We start from the raw sequence: 24,635 nt of genomic DNA on the forward strand, positions 1-24,635 counted from the left end.
GAATATTACATACCCCAAAGTTTGGTTCTGTCCTTACTTAAAGACACGTATTGCCACATAATGCAGATGCTTGAAAACAGATCTTGAGTATTTTTTTATTAAACAAAATGTTTGTAAATACTGAAATTTATGCATCATATTTACAAAATGCAGCGCTCAAGTTTCTAGTATTTCCATTCTTTTCAAAAGAATTCGATCTGGCTGTATGATAACAGTGGTACTTCATACAAAATGAATTGCAAACCAAAGGACACCTGAGACAGATAAGAAATATTTGTTCTGGATTGGATAACATGAATGAAACCTATCACTTTTAATGATTTGGGCATAAGTGTCTGTTTCTAAGTACAAGTGGAATTTCCCAAGCAAAAATAAAATAAAACACTACAAAAACTTTATTGTAGTTGATGAACTAATTGTCAATCACATGAGTTACCAACATGAAAAAAACAGTATAATTATGAGAATTAAGTAAAATTTTAGAATTTTAAGCTAATCTTTTATTTCTCTAATATCTTGCTAATAAAATTTGTGTTACTACATGAGCTAATAAGTGCAGATATGTGTGTGTGTCACACAATTCTTCTTGAAATGTACATTTTATCTCAGAAATGAAATTTAAAATATACAAAAAATAAAAATGCTCTTCATGAGACTTAGAGAACAAAGTCTATGATGGGTGTTTCTGAGACTTCATTTGTCAGTGCAACTAGTCTGAGTCTCTTCACCTTAGACTTAGGCAGACTCTTCAGAGGAGGGCGAAAAGTAGCCACATTATTCACCAAAATACAACAAAAACAGTCTCTAGGCCACATAAGTTCTTCTCCATTGAAACCTCTTGCAGCAAGTCACCACAATTCAAATCACTCACAGCAACAAAGTCTTCCATATTCCTTCTAGGATAGTCCATTAAGCCCCACTTAAAGCATTCCAATGCTTTCCAATTCCAAAGTCAAAAAAAAAAAAAAAAAAAAAAAAAAAAAAAAAAGAAGGCATGATCAGGCCTATCCAATACCCCACTCCTGGTAACAACTTCTGTCTTCGGGTTTTAGTGCTGAGAACAGACTCCATGACCAAGGCAAGTCTTATAAAGGACAACATACATTTGGGGCTGTCTTACAGTCTTACAGCTTCAGAGGGTCAATACATTATCATCACCTAGGGAACATGGCAGTATCTAGGCAGGCATGGTGAGGGCAGACCTGAGAGCTCTACACCTTCATCTGAAGGTAGCTAGTGGAAGACTGACTTCCAGGCAGCTAGGATGAAGGTTTTAAGCCCGTACCCACATACCTATTCCAACAAGGCCACACCTCCTAATAGTGCCACTACCTGGGCAGAGCACATACAATCCATCACAACCATGGAGTCTTACTCAGTGTTCTATTGCTACAAAGAGACACCAAACCAGGACAACTCTTATAAAAGAAAGCATTTAATTGGGGCTTGTATTGTGGTGAGCAAGCTAGGGAGCTCATTGGAATGTAGGTAGACATGGAGCTTGAGAAGTAGCTGAGAATTATCCATACTGACCCATAGTCAGTAAAAGAGGGAAACACTGGGTCTGAACCTTTGAAACCTCAAATATGTCCCCCAGTGACACTCTTATACCAATGATGCCACACTTCTTAATCCTTTTACAGCAGTGTTATTATCTGATGACTAAACATTCAAATCTATTCTATGAGCCCTTGGGGCAATTCTTATTCCAACCACAACACATGGTGAGAAAGTTAAAACAACAGGAACATAAGCAGCTGGTCATGTTTCTTCCACAGTCAGGAAGGAGGAGATGGATCAGGGTATTATCTGATACTGCAGCATCTCAGTCAAACAGATGCTTAAAACTGCAATCAACAGACCTCCTGAAATCAATTTAATTAATCAAGAGAAATTCTACAAATCAACAAGAGGCTTGCAATTCAAATGATTCTAGAACTCATGCTGCTAACAATTGAGTTTGTATCATTAGTTCTTTACACTTTCCATGTAAAACACAAAGTCATTTTAAAAGTGTGATCTACATTTATTTATTTCTGGGCACAGAAATTTATGGTTGTGTGGGGGCCCATGCAAGAAGGTCAGAGGACAAGCTTCAGAGGTAATTACCTCTTTCTATGTGTGGATACTGGGAAGCTAACATGGGTGTGTGTCTTCTTGGCATTCAGTATGTTCCCAAAGTCAACATGCTAGCTCTACCCATAAAGCTTTAAGTCGTAACATCCCTTCCCTTTCTCCAACCTAACTTTCACCTCATAAGTAAAATAGGCTACAACTTGAAAGGTCCCCAAAGGATTTCACAATTACAACACTATAAAAGGCCACAGTCCATGTGTCACGTGAGATTCAAGGCAATCTTTTGATTGTGAGCTCCTACAACATAAGAACAAGTGACTACTTTTTCACATACTGGTATAGAACAAGAGTTTCAATTCTAAATCAGAAGAAACAAAAGACAGTAAGAAAGGATCAGCCCCAAATTGAGAATGACAACCACACAGTCCGATTGCTCTCCTTTTGGCATGGTAGTATGAATGATTCCAAAGTCTTTACCACATCCCCTAAACTTATAGGACTTCGATTCAGCATGAAGCTGTTGATAAATTTTAAGGGTCTGGAGAAGTATTAAGATGTTATGAGCATTTTAACATTTGTACTATTTCATTCCAGTTTAATCTACCTTGTGTTCAGAAATATAAGAATGCTTATTAAAGGGTTTGCAATATTTTTCACACTTGTGACATTTCAGTCTAGTATGAATTATGAGGTTTTCCCCAAGGTTTCTGTAAGTCCAAAAGACCTTAGCACATTCTTCACACTTGTGTGGTTTCTCTCATAAATGAATTCTTTGATGTTGCTTAAGACCCAAAGACCAGTCATCCAGTGTTTGCCACATTCTTCACATGTGTAGTGTTTATCTCCAATAGGAATTATTCTGTGTTCAGACCATGCAATGGAATTCAAAAGTATTTGCCACATTTTTTACATTTGTATGGTTTCTTTCCAGAATGAATTCTTTGATGATCCCTAAATTTGTTGAGCATTTTGACATGTTTTTTTCATTTGTAAATATTCTCTACATTGTGAGTTAATTTGTCTAGATACAGTTATGACTTTGTAAAGGAGGTTTTTCCACGATCCTCACTTTTGTATATTTTCTTTCCAGAATGAGTTATCAAATAAGGAAAAAGAATCTGGAAAGTTCTAAAGGATTTACCTGATACATCCCAAGTTTAGGGTTTCTCACCTGTGTGGATTCTCTTTTCAGAAAGTACTTATGGACAATAGAAAGTCAGGCCACATACTTCATATTTGTAGGACTTCTCTCTTGCATGAATTGTTATGTTTGTAAAGTCTTCACCAATAATTGAAGACCTTGCCACATACTTCACACTTGTAAGGATTCTCTTCTGTATGAACTTTCTTTTGTTTGTAAGGTCCTGATGGATAATCAAAGGCTTTGCCACACATTTCACAGCTGTCTGGTTTTTCTTGTATGAATTTTCTTACAGTTTGAAAGTATTGATGGATAATGGATGGCATTGCCACCTACTTCACACTTTTATGGTTTCTCTCTTGTATGAATTTTCTTATGTTTTGAAAGTCTTGATGGATATTTGAAGGCCTTGCCACATACATCACACTTGTAGAGTTTCTCTCCTTTATGCATTAACTTGTGTTCATGAAGTGATGATTGAGAGCGGAAGAAATCTCCACATATTTTACACTTGTAGGGTTTTTGGTTTGTATGACTTATCTTGTGTTTTAAAAGTAATGATGGAAAGCGGAAGGCCTTGCCACATTTATCACACTTGCAGGGTTTCTCTCCTGTATGAATTCCCATGTGTTGATAAAGTGATGGTGAAGAGTGGAAGGCCTTTCCACATACTTCACACTTATATGGTTTCTCTCCTGTATGAATTGTCCTATGGTGTAAAAGTCTTGATGAATAATTGAAAGCCTTGCCACATACTTCACACTTGTAGAGTTTTGCTTTTGTGTGAATTATTTTATGTTGAAAAAGTTTTGATGGAACATGGAAGGCCCTGTTACATGTTTCACACTTGTAGGGTTTTTCTCCTGTATGAATTAGTTTGTGTTGAGAAAGTAATGATGGAAAACGGAAGGACTTGCCACATTCTTCACACTTGTAGGGCTTCCCTCCTAAATGAATTATCTGATGATTTTGAAATACTTCTTTCCCCACAAAGATGTTGCCACATTCTTTGCACGTATAGCATTTTCCCCCTGGTGAGTAAGAGTTGAGAAATGATGAAAACACTGCCAAAATCTGTATATCTATACTGATAGTTTTTAAAAAACAACATTTATTCCTATTTGCATTGGTTTGTATTAATGAGATGCTACATTCAATTTTCTGTACCTGTATTCAGTGAACTACAATTTAAAACACAGAATAAGTGAAAATCACGTAGACTCCCTTGAACTAAGAAGACAATGGCAACATAGAACAAGGAAGGAATAGAATATTAAATAAAATCAAACATGTATGAAAGCGTAATATTCACTAAGAAAACCCATAATGGCATTACGCAAATGTAGTGTCGGCTCCTTAAAGAGACACTGAAATTTCATCAATACTTAAAAACAAAGTATAAATTAATCTAATTTGGAAAACACCTGAATAAACAATGTTTATATATTATGCATGTATATAATATTATATCTATAGTCTAAATATAGAGTTTTGTTTCAGAAGTTTTGAATGGTGACTAAAGAAGACATTCTTTAATAATATTAAATAAAGATTCAAGAAAAAAGGGTTTATGCACATCTATAAGTATAATGGTTTTGTGCATTTTGTGAAGATTATCATGTATTATTCAAATGACTGATTTTTCTGGCCCCATATGTTTATGTCATGCAGACATGGCATTGTAGTAGATTCTTAGAATCTCTCTTCTTAAGTTTGTGTAAACATTGTTCCCCATTTATGCTCTAATTTGTTAATAAAAGCTGATCAGCCAATGGCTGGGCTGAATAGAGAATATGCTGGACTTCTGCTATCCCAGGAAAGAACGGGGGTGGGAGTGGTTCACTATAAGGAAGAGGTCTAGACAAGGAGGCTGGAAAATCCCCTGAAGCTCAGAGAACCAGACCAGTACCACAATGCCAATATCATGGGTACTTTACCTGGGATCTAGCCAGATTATCTTAGTGGATTAGAATTATTAATGTTCCAGTAATTGTGTTGTAAAGCATATCAAATAAATCTTACAGTCCCTGTCTCCATCATTTGCGAGCTTGCTGAGATAACTCATCACTTTTTAAAATGTATGTACATATATCTTATAAAAAACATAAATACTCAAGTTAAAGATTACATAGAAATGACAGAGCTTTGGCTGTCATGGGGAACCCAGGTTAATCTCATGGTGGAAGAAAGTAAAGATAATGAAACTCAAAACATTCTAAACGTTAGCTTATGCCCTCCATAAGTCTGAACCAACAAACCAAGCGCATACATGGGCTGGACCTAGGCATCCCCGCTCATATGTAGCAGATGTGCAGTTTGATCATTATGTGGGTTCTGAGCAATTGGAAAGGAGGCTAACTGAAAACCTGTTGCCTGTATGTGAAAGATATTCTACTAGCTGGCCTGCCATGACTGGACACAGTGGGAGAGAAAGCGCCCAGCATTAGAGAGTCTTGAAGTGCCAGGGTAGGGGGGTGGGGAGTGGACAGGAAGGTGCTCACTGACTTAGAGCAGAATAGGACGGCAGACAAAGGAAGAATTGTGGGAAGAGGTGACCAGGAAGGGAGCAGTGAGCCAGATGTGAGGGGAATAAGTAAAATAATAATAATGATAATAATAATAATAATTTAATTTTTAAAAAGATTTAATTTTTAAAAAGATAAATATTGTGATTTATGTTAGATCTCAGAGTTTCCCACTCTGTTCTCTGACACCCTCCTTCTCACACACCTGAGTACATAGAGATGTCTGCTTGACTCTTCACATCTGAAGGCTCTTGTATTTGCTCCAGAAATCTGACCAGGTATGGCGTAGAGGAAACAAGATCTGTTTGCAGAAAAATGGAACAACATTGTTATTGTGGTCACGTGGGAAATAAAATGTCCCTTCAAGACTGTGTGTATAAGGAATGAGAAGACACAATAAAGGAGAATAGAGGTGTTTTAGTCAGGGTTTCTATTCCTGCATAAATATCATGACCAAGAAGTCAGTTGGGGAGGAAAGAGTTTATTCAGATTACACTTCCACATTGCTGTTCATCACCAAAGGAAGTCAGAACTAGAACTAAGCAGGTCAGGAAGCAGGAGCTGATGCAGAGGCCATGGAGGGATGCTACTTACTGGCTTGCTTCCCCTGGCTTGCTCAGCTTGCTTTCTTATAAAACCTAAGACTACCAGCCAAGAAATGGTACCAAACACACTAATTGAGAAAATGTCCCACAGCTGGGTCTCATGGAGGCACTTTGCCAACTGAAGCTCCTTTCTCTGTGATAACTCCAGCCTGTTTCAAGTTGACACACAAAACCAGCCAGTACAAGTGACCCCTTGTCAACTTGACACACAAACATATCACTATTAAGCCTCAACCCTTACTTTCNTATTCATTCCCAAGATCTAAATAACTTTAAAAGTCCCACAGTCTGTAAGTATTAAAAGCTCAATCCCTTTAAAATATCCTATGTCTTTTAAAATTAAAAATCTTTTAAAAATTCAAATTCTCTTAACTGTGGGCTTCATTAAAAATACTTTCTTCCTTCAAGAGGGAAAAATATCAGGGTGCAGTCAAATCAAAAGCAAAATCAAACTCCAACTGTCCAATGTCTAGGATCCACTCATGATCTTACAGATTCCTCCAAAGGCTTGGGTTACTTCTCCAGCTCTACCCTTCGTAGCACACACCTCATCCTCTAGGTTCCAGATGCCTGTACTCCACTGCTGCTGCTGTTCTTGGTGGTCATCTCATGGTACTGGCATCTCCAAAACACTGCTGTCTTCGGCTGAAACTAGGCTTCATCAATAGCCTCTCATAGGCTCTCTTCATGGTGCCAAGCCTCAACTCCTTTGCATGACCCCTTCAAGTTCTGGGCCATCAATTGCAACTGAGGCTGCACCTTCACCAATGGCATTCTCTGGCCTCTCACAGTGCCAAGCCTCAACTGCTCTTCATGACCCCTTCATGCCTTCAAAACCAGTACTACCTGGGTGACTCCTACAAATTACCAAGTCCAGCCACAGTACTAGGTACAGCCTTGGTTATTTCTGGAACACAGCCTCTGTGATCTCAGAAAACACTTCCCAGAAGATTTCACTTCAATGATGCTGGTCTCTTCTTAATCACCACTAATTTCTTAGCTCCAGCTAACCAGCATCAATAGTCCCAGTAATGCAAAGTTTTCAATGTGGTAGTTCTGGTATTTTCATAATCACAGTTGATTCTTCAGCCTCAGCTAACCAAAACCACAGATCTTCACAATCAAAATAGCAACGTCCCTGAAAAGAGTCTTTAATCTTCCCTCTGAAATTTCACAAGCCAGGCCTCCATCTTCTGCACTGTTCTCAACATTATCTTCCAAGCTCCTACACAACACCCCACAGAGCTCTTAACACCAAATGGATCTTCTGGCCCAAAGTTCCAAAGTCCTTCCACAGTCCTCCCCAAAACATGGTCAGGTTGTCACAGGAATACCTTACCTACTCCTGGTACCAATTTGTCTTAATCAGGGTTTCTATTCCTGCACAAACATCATGACCAAGATGCAAGTTGGGGAGGAAAGGATTTATTCAGCTTACACTTCCATACTGCTGTTCATCACCAAAGGAAGTCAGTACTGGGACTCAAGCAGGTCAGGAAGCAGGAGCTTATGCAGAGGCCATGGAGGGATGTTGCTTACTGGCTTGCTTCCCCTGGCTTGCTCAGCTTGCTTTCTTATAGAACCTAAGACTACCAGCCCAGAGATGGTACCAAACACACTAAATGAGAAAATGTCCCATAGCTAGATCTCATGGAGGCACTTTGCCAACTGAAGCTCCTTTCTCTGTGATAACTCCAGCCTGTTTCAAGTTGACACACAAAACCAGCCAGTACAAGAGGACTAGTTGTTACATGTTTTCTGATGGCCACATCAGAATGGTTAGAAGGAACTTAGAAATCGCAAGTCCTGAGCTTCACACTCTCAGTTACAAAGAGAACTTTTACAAATGAAGTATGTAATGTTCTCTTTAAGGTGTATCACTTATATTCTAAGACAAACAATACATTTAAAGGGGTGGAATGAACACAAGAGGAAATAGTTCAAAGCTATATGAATAATTTAAATTTTCCATAAAAGTTGTCCTATGGATCTCACGGATGGGTGTAGAAGTTCCCCCAAGATACTGTACAAAGGGAGAAACTTTCATGGTTATCATTAATTAAAAATTCATCATGGAAGGTATTCTCACCCAGAAAAACAAAGTTGTTGTAATTCTCCAATGTCACATCCCTGTATAATTTCCACTGAGCAGGACCCAGGTATTCCCACTCCTCTGCAGAGAAATATATTACGACATCCCAGAATGACAGCATATCCTAAAGAAAATAAAATTTAAAAGAGTAAATGTCAGACATTATTGTTTGTGGTTGGTCTGGTGCTTTCATGTATTCAAATGATAAAATTCTGTACCCCCCAAGTCCACCCCTCCTGATATCTGGCTGCACCAAGACAAGTGAATTCCCATGAGTTCACCAGTAATTTTTGTGTAAAACCGGCTCCCCAATTAAAATTTTATTAGGCTTACAGTTCCATAGCACAGCACAGTTCATTATTGAAGGAGGTCAGGGCAGGGATTTAAACAGGACAGGAACCTGGTGATTTAGAGATAATGGAGTGGTTTAGCTCATAGGCTTCCTATAAATGGCTTACTGAGTCTGCTAGCATCTCAGAGTTCCACCTTTCATATCAGTATGTGTCATGCTCCATCAGTCACTAGGAAATTGCTCTACAGGCTGGCACACAGCCTCATCTTACAGAGTATTTCCAAAATTAACAATTCCTATACTCTCATAAGTATAGTTTGTTTCAAGTGCAAAATACTCTAGTTAGTACAATAAAAATAAACAAATAGTTAAATCTTGGAAAAATGGAGCTTTAGTGTCCTATAATTGTATTGTAATACAGCACACACCATGTATATTCTTCACAGTAGAGAGCTATGGTGATGGTGAAAGTACTTCTCAATCCAAATATGCACAATCACAAATGTCAAATACAATGAAGATCCACATATATTGTACAACGTACTTGCAAAGGGCTACCTTCTTGAACACGTACAGACAGAACATGTACAATGCACAAAGGGTCAGGATTAAGCACCCAATGGATAGAACAATAAATGAATTCATAGATAAATGAATTCATAGATAAATGGAAACAAATTATACTAAACACAGTATAATGAGAAAATTAACCAGTAAGTTCAGTCAAGTGGGAACTTATACCAAATCAACACTTTCAGAGGCCCCATGAAAGGACAAAGGGAACTTTAGTGCGCTGTCTTCACCCAGCAGTGGACTTCTCCAGGCAAATCTGACAGAGGATACAGTGCCATGAAGGAGTCATTGATGCAGTTAAAGGGGATCCCACCCTTCTCTTGTGACTGGGGATATCTGCCCCAAGGCTGCTGTTTCTGAGGTATCCAGTGCTCCCATTGCCCACATTGTATGATTTAGGTCTCTGGTGAACTTGACCAATTTTCATCTACCAGTAAAATATTGCATGCTGGACTTTTTAATAAACTTGCTGCCTTTGTGTCAACTATTTATACAAGATATCCTGTTCCCAGCTATTGCTTTCATCTTCTTTCTTTAAGAAGCCTTTTTCTTTATTTTTCATCCCTGGTCTACCCGTTCTACTTTTTTTGCCATCTGAGATCTTAAATTCCTTGGATTCAGGACAGCATCAGTACCCTAGCATTCCTTCATCTTATCTAAATGAAGAAGAATATCCACTGATCAATATTCCTCCAGGTTTTCTCATCCTGAGATAACTGGACAATGGGATAAAAATCGCATCTCTCACTTGATTTACAACCCTTTAGATTCAAAGTCTGACTGACTTGGTTAGATTTCTTCTTTTAAAAACTGGATTCCTATGTGAATACTGCTGAAGTTCCTTAACCTTACTTGTCTGCTATATCCCAGGGAGGGATGTTTTTGGGAACCTCCTGTCTCTCAAGATAATCTTTCCTGCCTAAGCAGACATCACCAGGAAGGAGAGACCACAGACCTGCAGGGGGCTCCTAGAGTTGTATCAACTTCCTCATTCCCAAGCCCCTCACCTGTTGCTCTAGAAGGTCCAAGTCAGGTTTCTCTCCTCACACAATCCCCCCATCTCATACTTCCAAGTGAGTTGGTGCCCCTCTCTGTGTGTACTAACAAACAGTCCCATCTCTTATTCTCAGCCGCTTTCCTAATTTTCTTCTCTTTGGACTGTGCTCCCAAATCTAACATCATCCATATTGTCAAAAATGACCATATTGCATCCTTGTAGGGCACTGAATAGTGTCCAAAATTAACCACGTGTACCACAATTCCCTGATTATTTTACTTTTATGATTTAATTAAGGTTCATTCAAATGATTGAAGTTCATTTTCAACCACTTTAAGATGACCTTAAAATCATAGAAGAGGGGGAATATTAAGAAAAATAATGAATTTAGGTTTAAGGAATATAATAGGAAAGAATAAAGGAAGCTGCTATGATGTCAAACACACAAAACAAACAAACAACATTTAAGTTTTCTGCAGGTACAGTAACTACTAGGTTATGCCTGCATTTTCTCCTGAAAACCATAAGGCCAGATCGCATATAAAAATAAACAATATAAAAGATCATGTTGGCATTTAATCCCACCATCATACTAGAGAGAAATACTTGCCATTACACATGGCTTAGATGAGCACTAGGACACAGACTTTAGGAGTAGCCATAACCTTCATCAAAGACTACAAACATTTCAAAAAGGCATGAAGAAGCATCTCAGTGCCATAGCAGACAGTGACCTTCAGGAGAATAAATGCTTCTGTGATGCTCAAGAAGCCAAAAACATCAGAAGGATGGAATTGACAACACAATGCAGGATTTGAAACTGGAATTCAATAAAGAGAAACACTGAAGAGGATTCTGCTAGCAATGATCCAAAATCTATCCCAGTAATCCTAACAGAAAACTTAACGGAAAAACTTAAAATAGAATAAATAGAATTAAAATAGAAAAATAGAATAAATTGGAAGAAGATAGCATGTAAGTATTTACAAATAAAATGGATGTTCTAGATAAAATAAGCAGAGCATATGAAATAAATGAAGAAAAAAAATCTGTGGGAAGGAAACACACAGGAAATGTTAGACAAGGTGAAAAGACCAGGAAGTTTCATAGAAGTAGTGGATTTGGCCTCGTGCTGCTTGTATTCTAGTGTTAATTTTGGCTCCCAAAATAGCTTACACAACTGTCTGCTCCTGAAACAATAAGGACCTTGCCTTCCGGTTGGTTCTAATTGATAAATTAAGATGGCAGCAGCAAATAGCCTTGCAGGGCAGCAAGAGGTGGGACTTTTAGGATTCCTGGGCTTGGGACAGATAGGAGAGAGAAAGAGAGAGAGAGAGAGAGAGAGAGAGAGAGAGAGAGAGAGAGAGAGAGAGAGAGAGAGCAGATTCCTTATGACTCAGAGGCAGAGGGGTCAGATTCAGGAGCTATGGAAGAAAAACCATCCAAAATGTAGGTGGAAGGGGCAAGCAGCCCTATGGGGTCAGCTGCCAGAAGGTAGGACAGCAAAGATAAAACACAGAATTACAAGGTGTTAAATCAGAAACTCTGGAGGGAAATATATGCTAGGCTTAGAAGTGACCAACCATTGACCTAGCCAAAGCATATGAAAATTAACTGGTGTGTGTCTTATATTCTTGAATCCAGAGCAGGTTAACTAAATTACCACTATATAGATATGATCTCAAGAAGGCCATAAAAGAAATCTTCCCTAAACTAAGAAATACTAACCCATAATAATATAAAAAGCACACATAATACTTAATTGGACATGATCAGAAATAAATTCCTCCTGTCATACTGAAATGTGCAAGTGAAAGAACACATTTATTAGGGTTATCAGGCAATTCCTCTATGAAACTTTGAAAGGCAGAGGAGCCTGGAGTAATCATTCCAACTCCTAAAAGACAATGACATCCAACTTAAGACACTCACACCGCACAACTATCTGCAGTGATTGAAAGAGACAGAAAAACCATCCATAAAATAAAGAGCATTAAAAAATTATATATTATAAACCAAACATAAAGAAAATACAGAAACCACCATTTTAGGCTGATGAGAGAGATGAGCATAGCTCAGACACTGTGGAAAGAAATCAGAAGTCAAAATTACAAAACCACAAAGGGCCTCTGAGAACACAACACTGTAAATGAGGAACATACTGACAATGAATACTCACATACCAGAGCAAGTGGTGCCCACCCACCATTCTCCTTTCACAAGATACAGGCCAGGAGAATGGATCAAGAAACAAATCCAACTTTATGTTGTCTAAAACAAGTAGCTATGAGTGATGTCTTTTAGATTTTCCAATGAAACCATACAGGTTTTAAAATATTCGCTTATGATATTCTGAATTTTTTGGTATCTGTTGTAATATGGCCCTGTTTATTTCTGAATCTGATCATTTGGGTCCTGTTTCTGTTGGATAGCTGGATTAAGTGTCCCTCAAACTTGTTTATCTTCTAAATGAACCTGATGTGACTTTGTTGATCATTTGAATATTTTTCTGTGAATTAGTTTCAATTATTTTTCTTCTAAATATTTTAAAAATTATTGGCCATTGACAGGATTAGAATTATGTTTGTTTCTGGAGTCCACCTTCTTGAGTTCTTTATATATATTGGATATTAGTCCCCTATCTGATTTAGGATAGGTAAAGATCCTTTCCCAATCTGTTGGTGGTCTTTTTGTCTTATTGACGGTGTCTTTTGCCTTGCAGAAGCTTTGCAGTTTCATGAGGTTCCATTTGTCAATTCTCAATCTTACAGCACAAGCCATTGCTGTTCTATTCAGGAATTTGAGGAATACCGAATGGCAGAGAAGCACCTGAAAAAATGTTCAACATCCTTAATCATCAGGGAAATGCAAATCAAAACAACGCTGAGATTCCACCTCACACCAGTCAGAATGACTAAGATCAAAAATTCAGGTGACAGCAAATGCTGGCGAGGATGTGGAGAAAGGGGAACACTCCTCCATTGTTGGTGGGATTGCAAGCTTGTACAACCACTCTGGAAATCATTCTGGTGGTTCCTCAGAAAATTGGACATAGTACTACAGGAGGATCCAGCAATACCTCTCCTGGGCATATATCCAGAAGATGTCCCAACCGGTAAAAAGGACACATGCTCCACTATGTTCATAGCAGCCTTATTTATAATAGCCAGAAGCTGGAAAGAACCCAGATGCCCCTCAACAGAGGAATGGATACAGATAATGTGGTACATTTACACAATGGAGTACTACTCAGCTATTAATAAGAATGAATTTATGAAATTCCTAGCCAAATGGATGGACCTGGAGGGCATCATCCTGAGTGAGGTAACAATCACAAAGGAACTCACACAATATGTACTCACTGATAAGTGGATATTAGCCCAGAAACTTAGGATACCCAAGATATAAGATACAATTTGCTAAACGCATGAAACTCAAGAAGAATGAAGACTGAAGTGTGGACACTATGCCCCTTCTTAGAATTGGGAACAAAACACCCATGGAAGGAGTTACAGAGACAAAGTTTGGAGCTGTGACGAAAGGATGGACCATCTAGAGACTGCCATATCCAGGGATCCACCCCATAATCAGCTTCCAAACGCTGACACCATTGCATACACTAGCAAGATTTTGCTGAAAGGACCCAGATATAGCTGTCTCTTGTGAGACTATGCCGGGGCCTAGCAAACACAGAAGTGGATGCTCACAGTCAGCTAGTGGATGGATCACAGGTCTCCCCATGGAGGAGCTAGAGAAAGTACCCAAGGAGCTAAAGGGATCTGCAACCCTATAGGTGGAACAACATTATGAACTAACCAGTACCCCGGAGCTCTTGACTCTAGCTGCATATGTATCAAAAGATGGCCTAGTCGGCCATCACAGGAAAAAGAGGCCCATTGGACACACAAAATTTATATGCCCCAGTACAGGGGAACGCCAGGGCCAAAAAAATGGGGATGGGTGGGTAGGGAAGTGGGGGGGGGGGTATGGGGGACTTTTGGGATAGCATTGGAAATGTAATTGAGGAAAATATGTAATAAAAAATATTAAAAATTTAAAAAAAATTATCAACCTATAAAAAAAGAATTTTGTTTTTCTCAAATTTCTTCAATGTATCATCCAATCATCTCTCTGTGATCTTTCTCATAGTTTCACGCAATTGGGCTATAATCTTCACCTGCTAGATAGTCTTCAACAGGTCCCAAAGATTTAGTTTTCTTATGATTTTATGAAATAAAAACATTAATGAGGAAGAAATTAACAATCTAAATGGATTCAAAAGAATGGGCAGATTGAAAGTGTAATAAAACGTTTTCCAGATTTAAAAAAAAAAATCTGTGCCCAGATGGATTCACAAGGAGATTATATACATACATACATATGTATGTAAATATATGTATGTATGTATGTATGTATATGGATTATAAAAGGAACCTTGGAGTTCTTATCCCAACTCCCTGTTAGCTTGCAGCCTCTTTGGACAAACGAGCAGTGTTCATTCTGATGCCTAAGCAACACAAAGACTCAACAGAGAAAGAGTATTTCAATCACTACTCCTCATAATACAAATATAAATAAACTGAGAAATCCAAAAATGACATAACAATCTCTTTAGATGTTGAAAAACCATTTGAATAAAATCCAAAACCCCTTCATGTTAAAAGTATTGAAGACATCAGGGATACAGGGCACATATGTAAACATAATAAAAGCAATATACAGTAAGCCATAGACAACATCAAATAAATGTAAAGAAATTTAAAGCAACCCCACTAAAATCCGGAACAAGGCTGTCCACTCCCTCCATACCTCTTCAATAGAGCATTTGAAGTTTTAGCCAGGGCAGTAAGACAACTAAAGGAGATCAAAGGTATATAATTTGGAAAAGAAAAAGTCAAAGGATGGCTATTGGCAGATAATATGGTATCTGCAAATATATATATGTATATCTGCAAGTATACATAAGTGACCACAAAAACTCTACCAGAGAACTCCAACAGCTGAAAAACACCTTCAGCACACGGACTAGATTCAAAACAGATTAAAAAATCAGTAGACGTCTTTTATACAAAATGAAGAAGAAATGGGAAACTGGGACTGTTTGCCAGGGAAACAACCACCTTAATGATATCCACAAATTATACAAAATATCTCAGTATAATTGTAATCAAGCAAGTGAAAGACCTGTATAACAAGAATTTCACATCTCTAAAGAAAGAATATGCTGGGTAGTGGTGACTCACGCCTTTAATCCCAGCAGGAGGTGGAGGCATGAGAGGCAGGAGAGGCAGGAGAGGCAGGAGAGGCAGGAGAGGCAGGAGAGGCAGGAGAGGCAGGAGGCAGGCATATTTCTGATTTCGAGGCCAGCCTGGTCTACAGAGTGAGTTCCAGGACAGCCAGGGCTATACAAAGAAACCCTGTCTCAGAGAAAAAAAAAAAAAGAAGGAGATATCAAAAGATGAAAAGATCTTCCATACTCATGTATAAGTAGGATTAACATAGTAAAAAATGGCCACCTTATCAAAAGCAATCTACAGATTCAATGTACTTCCCATCAAAATTCCAACACAATTCTTTACAAACCTTGAAGGAACCATTCTCAACTTCATATGAAAGAACAAATATCCCTGGATAGCTAAAACAAACCTGTACAATAAAAGAATTTCTAGATGTATCACTGTCCCTGATTTCTTAATATACTACAGAGCAATAGCAATAAAAACTGCATGGTACTGGTTTAGAAACAGGCATGTTGATCAATGGAATCAGAAAGAAGAGCCAGAAATAAACCTACACGTGTTTCTATGGACACTTTATTTTTGACAAGGAACCCAAAACCATACACTGGAAAAAAGTAAGTATCTTCAAAAAATTGTGCTGGTCTAATTGGATATCTGCATGTAGAAGAATGCAAAGAGATGCATATTTATCACCTTGCTCAAAACTCAAGTCCCAGTGGATCAAAGACCTCAACATAAAACCTGATACACTAAATCTAATAGAAGAGAAAGTGTGGCGTATCCTTGAACACATTTGTACAGGAGATAGCTTCCTGAACAGAATACCAATGGCTCAGGCACTAAGATCAGCAATTAATAAATGGGACTGTATAAAACTGAAAAGCTTTTGAAAGGTAAAGGGCACTGTCAATAGGATAGAATGGCAGCCTAGAGAATGGGCAAAAATATTCACCAACCTAACATCCCACTGAGGGCTGATATCCAAAATAAACAAAGAACTCAGGAAGTTAGCCATCAACAAACCAAGATTTAAAAATAAGTGGGGGGGAGGGGGGGCGGGCATATAGAGCTAAACAGAGAATTCTCAACAGAGGAATTTCTAATTGGTAGGTAACACTTTTAAAAGGTTAAACATTCTTAGTCATTTGGGAAACACAAATCAAAGTGACTCTGAGATTCTCCCTTACACCCATCAGAATGACAGAATGGCAAGGATGTGGATCAAGGAGAACACTCCTCCACTGCTGGTGGGATTGCTAACCTGTACAACCACTACAGAAATCAATTTAGCACTTTCTCAAATAACTGGAAATAGTTCTACCTCAAGACCCAGCTATACCATTGCTGGGCATATACCCAAAAGATCTTCCTGCACACCACAAGGACCCTTGCTCAACTGTGTTCATAGCAGCTTTATTCACAATAGGCAGAAACTGCAAACAATCTAGATATACCACAATGGACGAATGGAATACTACTCGGCTATTAAAAACGAGGACATCATGAAATTTGCAAGCAAATGGATGGAACTACAAAACATTATCCTGAATGAGGTAACCAAGACCCTAAAAGACATGCATGGTATGTACTCACTTCTAAGTGAGTATTAGCCATAAAGTACAGGATAACCAAGCTATAATCCAGAGACCTAAAGAAGCTAAATAACAAGAAGGGCCTAAGGGAGGATGCTCAGATCTCACTCAGAAGGGGAAATAAAGTCATCAGGAGTGGATGGAGGGGAGGAGGTAGGTGGGGAAGGGGATAGGCAGGGGTATGGGTAATGGGGATCAGGTGGAGAGAGAGCCTGGGAGAGAGGGCCAGTAGAGTGAATGGAATTCGATGGTGGGCAGGGGAAGGGGGATCTTTGGGACAAGTCTGAGACCAGGGATGCAAGAGGCTCCAAGGAGTCTACGAGGGTTGCTCTAGCTGAGTGTCTAGCAGTGGGGAATATGGAGCCTAATGTGGCTTCCTACTGTAGTCAGGCAGGACCTCCATTGGAGAGATAAGGACACAGATCCAAGGACAAAAACTGACCCCAAATTCATCCTACCTACAGGAAGTGCAGGGAAAAAGATGGAGCAGAGACTGAGGAAATGGCCAACCCTTGATTAATCCAACTTGAGACCCTTCCCACAGGCAAGAACCAATGACTAACAATAGTACTCTGTTAGTATTGCAGGCAGGGGTTTCGGTTAAATGTCCTCTGAGAGGATCAACCAAGCATCTGACTGAAACAGATGCAGTGACCTACAGCCAAATTATTAGAAGGAGCTTGGGGAGTCTCATAGAAGAGTTAGTGGAAGTATTGTAGGACAAGGAAAGGATATGGGCTCAACAAAAGACCAACATAGACAGTCTGTTTAAATCACTGATTCCTTCATTCGTATCATCAGTCAGAGTAGATTCGGATGAAATGAAAAGAGCCTGCAAGGAGAAGGGAGGCAGTACATAGCATAGGAGATTGGACTCTTCCCTGAGGAAGAGGAATGACGCCCACCTTGACAGTTTACTGCCTGGATGGTAGCAGATTCAGATGCGAAGGACAGTGGTAGATATACCTGTTATTTTCTATCTGTAGAGCAGCAGTGCTGTTCTCAAAAGATTCATGTGAATTCAGCATAAGTCACCACGAGGTCATGTCAGAAAATAAGAGCGAAGAGTATGCAAACAAAACTACCATTCCCTGAAAATACAGAGGAATACTCAAGCCAGGCAAAGAGGGGAATCCTTTCCCACACAGTCAGTGGAAACAAGTTTCTAATCCCCAACACTAGTCATTAACAGAAGGATGCTAGTGGAAATTTGGATTTAAGATTTCAAATATATTTGATACAACTTCTTAAAGCACATTTGTAAGTTGTCATAATTAGAAGAAGTGAATTGGATGGATTTCTGTCAGGTCACTGGTGCTCAGAACTGAGACCAACCAGAAAAAGTAATTACCACGTGGGAAAAAAAACTACGTTCTAATATTCTTTTTAAACCACGTGTCTCAAGTAGCCTAGGCTCACAATGAATTGACTATGAAGGAGAGGGTGATTTTGAACCCCAGGATTCCTGACTCCTCCCCAAAAAGCAGAGCTGACAGAAATGAGTTACAGACTAGGCTTAAGTTCACTAATCTGCCATAGAGCTGTTTAATTTAAAATATATATGAATATTTGGTGCCTGGAAGTTATATATAGCATGCTGCTGTACCCTCTCTACATTGTAAAAATCATGTTTTGATGTACAAGGCAGCACAAGATTCCAACTTCATATACTGTTATATTTTTCCTACAGTTTAGCAACATTTACTAGGAAATATCTATTACTCTAGATATGGCAAGAAACTCATTGAAAATCCCATTAGTAGAACAAGGTTGTCTGAAGCCCATGTTTTCTGGGAGTAGACTTCAATGCCATAGGCCAGGCTCCGGCTCACTAACACTCAATTGGACTGAGGAGTGACAATATAAGCAAGATCACTGTAAACAGTGATAGGAGCTGTGGAGGAGAAACCCTGCAAAAAACAAACACACACACAAAAAACTTGTGTGTACTCTGTGAATGCAAAACTCTCATAAGGAGTCTTTGTGTGCAGAGACTGGTGGCCCATGTGGAGGTTCACAGAGGGGCAGAGCCTGGAATTTTGCAGGTCCAGGAGTAGCTGTCTTACCTTGGGTTGGTTTTCTCTTCAGGGACAGTCATTACCTCACTCTATAGTGGACCACACAGCTTGTGACAATAGATAAAAACCTCTCAGAATCCACTGACAAGGCAGAACATGAGATTCTATCAGTCCAAAAGCTAAAATCTCATCAGATAGTATCTTAGGTAAATAGAATATCTCCGATGACTCTATGAGACACACACCAATGTATTTTAAAAGTTCCTTGATTAATGACATTCTCTGTTCTGTAAAACCATGAAACTGCCTTGTGTTGAAGCACAGACTTTGGATTAACCTAAGTCTGTATTCTCAGATAATGGCCACTCAAAAGGCTGACTAAACTGTCTCTTAACTCTTTAAGAGGAGAACTGCATTTTGTATGGACAGGAACCTATGTGAAAATCATAAGACCCCAAGTGTGCCAGAGCTTTCCGAATTTTTCTTACAACCACAGGAAAAGATGAGGAAATAATTCTAGAAGTGTTCAGTGAGCAGCAGTAAAGCTCGGTGCCAGATACAGGGACAGAGTACATTTAAGAGAATTTAGACATTTCTGATACTGTGAACAGACAGAAGAAAATCATGTGACCAGAGGAGGGTCATCTCCTTTCTCTTTCAAGAGACATTCCAGTCCCTTCCAGAGATCATGAGTTCCATTTCTCTCATTTCACCAAGTCATCTCTCATATTTGAGAAGGAGTCTAAATTTTGGACAGAACACATACTAAGAATTGTTGAGTTTTTCTTTTTAGTGTTTTTTTTTTTTTTTTTTTTTTTTAGCAGAAGGGCAAAATTCATAATTATTGGATTGTGCAAACACTGGTTCATATCAATTACAGGATTACTCTGTGGCTATACAGCCATGTATTGTGGTGATTCAGGTACAGGACTGTACATCCTGAATTCTTATTCAACCCGAGGCATCCATAAATCTAACACTTTATTCCAAAGGAAAAGGAACTAACATTCCACACAACAATCACCCTCACGGGACTCTTTGTCCCTGGCACTAGAAACTTTAGGAAGATTTGTGAAGTCAAACTACAGTACTAGATAGGACAGAGTATAGGAGGCGCTAGATGTCCAAGTGTTCTATATCTCCTGAGAATCTGACTACAGCCACGTGAGAACGGGTCAGCTAGGCAGAGCATATTTCCCCAGTAAAGATGAGTGCGGTCCCTTCAGCATCTCAGGAACAAGCAGTCAGCAGACCCAGCCTGCCCTTGCCATCCTGTTGTTTCCAACTTTCTTCCCTAGCCTAGGTCAGCACAACACCTCCAGGTCAGCAGCTTGCCCTGTCTCATAACAAGCCCAGATAAGCTCCTTCCGTGCCCGATACGCCACCCTGCACAGTCCCTCAGATCTGCAAGGTTGCGGTGTTCCCTGCACCAACCTCCATGTCAGAGATCCAAACGCAGGTTTCAACAGGACAGACGCCTAACTCTGGGGAGAAGTTAAGTTTGAAAATCAAATGCGGAAGTTTGATAGCAACGGCCAGCCTTCTGTTGACGTCACAGGCATCCGGACTACATTTCCCACAAATCAGTGCGAAGAACTTCCACGAACCCACAGAACTGGGTTGTTCACCTGCTGGTTTCCTGACTGTGATTCCTTGAAGTTAGGAAGAAACAGTCTTCTGCACGTGGGCAGTCACAGGGCATTTGGACTCATTTAAAGTTCTGTGGTCCCAGCACGAAATGTTAGCCTGTGAGTCGACCCTTTCACAGTGATGTTTATCAGGTTTTCTAGTTATTTCTGCTAGAACACTGTGATTTTAAATTATCTTACTACCACATGGAAAATTCACGCTTTCATGGCTTGCTTTACTTAAAAATATGGAAGCAAGAGCTAATTTAAGGTGCTCTTGAAACCATCCTTGGTGACCCTGCCTGTCACGCAGCATATCAGGTGCTTAAGACAAAAGACTTAGAATTCAAAGCCAGCAACCATCAGGTATTTTCTGAGCACTTGCTTTCCTCCTCTGCATCTCTCCCAAGAGGAGGGGCAGAGCTCCTGGGATCGCAGTGGTGTGTGCCCTAACTCTTGGTCCATTTTGTATTATAGGATTTCTGCCTGTGTTAGGTTTGATGTTCCGTATTGAATTCCCCGTCTCTCATGTGAGCCTGTCATCGTTCATATTTGACAATATTTGAACATCAGTGGTATCTGCCTTGAACTTCCGTTATTTCTCCGAAGCAGAACACCGAGATAATTCCTTCTTGAATACAAAGGTATCAGAAATATGTTCATAGCATTGCCAAATGAGGTCGGTATATTAAAGAAGTTACACTGGAAACATGCAATATTGAGAATTCCCATCTCTTTTGGGAAGGTTTATTCCTGTGTAGTTCAAGCTTGAGTCAAAGTTACAAACCCCATTGCAGAAAAGGCTTCATACTTGATGCATTATGATTCAAAAGGAAGCTGTTTCAGAGCAAAGACTGTGCAGAGTCCATATTGAGTTCTTTGTCAGGGAGTGTGTTTACCTATGGATGCAGAACAGCTTCCTCGATTTAGAGAAACTAGAGTCAACAAGCAGTACATTCACCTGGACACTTGATTGGCATGTCTGTTTAAAATGAGGTCATGAGTGGTCTGTCCTTCCTCCTGAATACTGCAGTGGAGGGCATTGTCAGCAACCACAAGGACAGAATTTCTGAGCATAGCAAGTTTTCTAATATGTGTATGTGTGGAGGTTTGGTGTGTTGCTACGTTTTGTTATGCTAAATTCTCTACTCAAAGGTCTAGGCCCTCTACTGACTTCTCACATTTACAAGGTTCTGTTGTGTAAACCTTGTTCCTTGATTTAAAACTACTGGATAAATCAAATTGGCTACAGCCAATTACTGGAGGGATTTGAGGTAGGTGAGTTTTGAGTTAGCTGGTAGGAGGTGGAGAAGAGAGAGAAGGAAGAGACACCAGGACAAGGAGGAGGAATGGGGAAAAAAAGGACGAAGCTGCCCTGGGGCAGATAGACCATGAGCATGTGGCCAGGAGAAACAGAAACTTCCACTGGGAAGGCAGCCAGGACAGCAGTTAGAAGAGGAGATTAAGGGTTGCAGCTCAGGAATTGTCAAAGCCAAGTGAAATAAACCTAATCTGAATTGAGTTTATTTGTAAGGCATAACCTTAGATTGGTCATATTACACATGTATATGTGTACATCTATGTTTGTGTCTGCTACATGCACACCTACCTAAGAGGGTCGTCATTCATGTGAGATGTGCCCATCCTTGAGGTTGCAGCATCCATTTACAAGTCTTCTGCAGTCTCCATTTCTTTGCATTGTGATTGTGTAATTCAATAGGAGGAGGAGCTACCATAGTGTAGTCACAACCTGAACATGTGATCAAAGAGGAGCCTAATTCAGCAGAATATTAGGGACCCAGGCATACTTATCAAAACATCTAATGGAGCCAGATATTCAGGCCTAATATGTTTGTTTAGACCAAGTTCACCATTTTAAGTTTATTTTCTACTGTCATTTTTTTTAACATCCTGACCATTTAGTTTTGTCCCTTTGAAACATTCTCCAATAGGTGCTATGTTTGACAAAATCACTTTAAAATCTTTGCTTACAGACTAAAGAGATTTTCAGTAGTTGAGAGTAATTACTGTGTTATAGAAGATGAGTTTGTTTTCTAACACACTTATAATGGCTTTCAAGCACATATAAGCATCAGTTCTAGAGGATCAGATATCTTCTTTTCACATCATCAGCCATCAGTTGTAGAAAAGATAGGCACACAGACAGACACACATGGAAACAAATTTCTAGTAAAGTAAAATAAAATGTATAATTGAAAATTTACGCTGCCCATGGTGGTACATCCACTTATTTTGACTAAACAGGGGTCGGAGAGAGCTGGATCTCTCAGTTGGAGGATGGCAATTTATAGAGTGAATTTCAAGAATATCAGTGCAGAAACCCTGTCTGGAACAAGTACAATAACAAGAAAAAGTAAAACCAAGGCTTCATGTTTAGGAAAAAAAAATGATATTTGAAAGGAATATTGTTTTTTTTTAACTGTTTAAACATAACACAAATGGTTAAACACCTACCAGTTGCCATTTTAAAAGATAGGTACTTTCACCAGCAAAAGCCCACTGAAATAGAGCCCTTCCTAGTGCAGTTCTCAATAGCCCAATATGTCTACCATGTTGGCTGGCTTGAAGTTTCCGAGGTTTACTCCATTATAATCATGGTGGGAAGCATGGCAGCATGCAGGCTGACATGGCGCCTGAGAGGAAGCTGGGACTTCTACATCTTGATCCAAAGTCAGCCAGAAGGAGCTTATGTCCCACATTGGAGACAGGTAGTGATACGTGAACACACACACACACACACACACACACACACACACACAAATGACCTGGAAGCCTGTCTCTACAGTGACACACTTCCTCTAAAACTCCATACTGACTCAATAGCAATAAGGACCCATTTCCCCATTAGCATTCAAAGATATGAGTTTATGGGAGAAAAAAAACGATTACAAAATATCACATTTCGAGGCCAGTCTGGTCTACAAAGTGAGTTCCAGGACAGCCAGGGCTATGCAGAGAAACCCTGTCTCTAAAAAAAAAAAAAAAAAAAAATCACATTTCAGGTCCTGGTGCCCATAAGCCTCTGGTTATAAGACAATGGAGAATGCATTTTGCCCATCTTGAAAACTCTCCATAGTCTATCACCATCTCAACAGTGTTTAAAAGCAAAGTTCAAAGTCTACAACATTTGGGATCCACAATCAGGACTCCTCCAAAGGAATAGTTTCAATTCTCCAGCTCTGTGCTCTGTAGCCCTTTAAGCTCTGGCTGGTGCCACTCCATTTGTACTTCAGTTGTTGGTGATTATCCTATGGTACTGGCATCTTCAATACACTGGGGTTTCCCACTGCAACTAGGCTGTAATTTCGCCAATCACCTCTCATAGGCTCTCCTCGTGGTGACATGCATCAACTCTTTTGCATGACCCCTTTAATCCTGGGCTTTCAACTACCAATGAGGCTACACATTCACCAATACTCCTTTCACTATCAGTGCCAAGCCTCAGTAATTCTTCAAGATACCTTCATCCATTCACCTGTGGTCCCAGCTGAGGGATAATTGCACATCAGGAAGTCTGGCTTCGAGAATAACATCTGTCTCTAGAACACAGGTTGACCTGCTTTCCATTTCCATTGCTTTCCTTACTGCATAATCTTGACACTCGTAGACTCTCCTCAAGATCTGGATCACAGGTATGCCCTCCATTTCTGGAATATAGTTTATTTCAAATATAGTTAAGTTTATAATTGACAATAGACATTATAATCCATTGCCTATCAGTTTTATGATGTTCTACATGTCTAAATGAAAACAATAGCCAGATCATAACAACACCTAACATGATATAACTATCCTTTGTTCAACTACATACACATAATAAGCTTAGCTGGGCAGA

General features: G+C 39.4%; 1 protein-coding gene across 1 annotated transcript; it reads right to left on the reverse strand.

The window, feature by feature from the left end:
- Positions 1 to 1,263: 1,263 nt before the first annotated feature.
- LOC110308519 (zinc finger protein 728-like) lies at positions 1,264 to 20,670 on the reverse strand. Its single transcript, XM_029468591.1, has 4 exons — positions 20,586 to 20,670; positions 8,437 to 8,563; positions 5,948 to 6,043; positions 1,264 to 4,248 (listed from the first exon to the last, which is right to left on the reverse strand). Exons 1-4 carry the CDS (start codon positions 20,589 to 20,591, stop codon positions 3,563 to 3,565), a joined length of 915 nt encoding a protein of 304 aa, XP_029324451.1. The 5' UTR covers positions 20,592 to 20,670; the 3' UTR covers positions 1,264 to 3,562.
- Positions 20,671 to 24,635: the final 3,965 nt, after the last annotated feature.

This window comes from Mus caroli, chromosome 13, assembly GCF_900094665.2.
Source record: "Mus caroli chromosome 13, CAROLI_EIJ_v1.1, whole genome shotgun sequence".
Classification (NCBI taxonomy): Eukaryota; Metazoa; Chordata; class Mammalia; order Rodentia; family Muridae; genus Mus; species Mus caroli.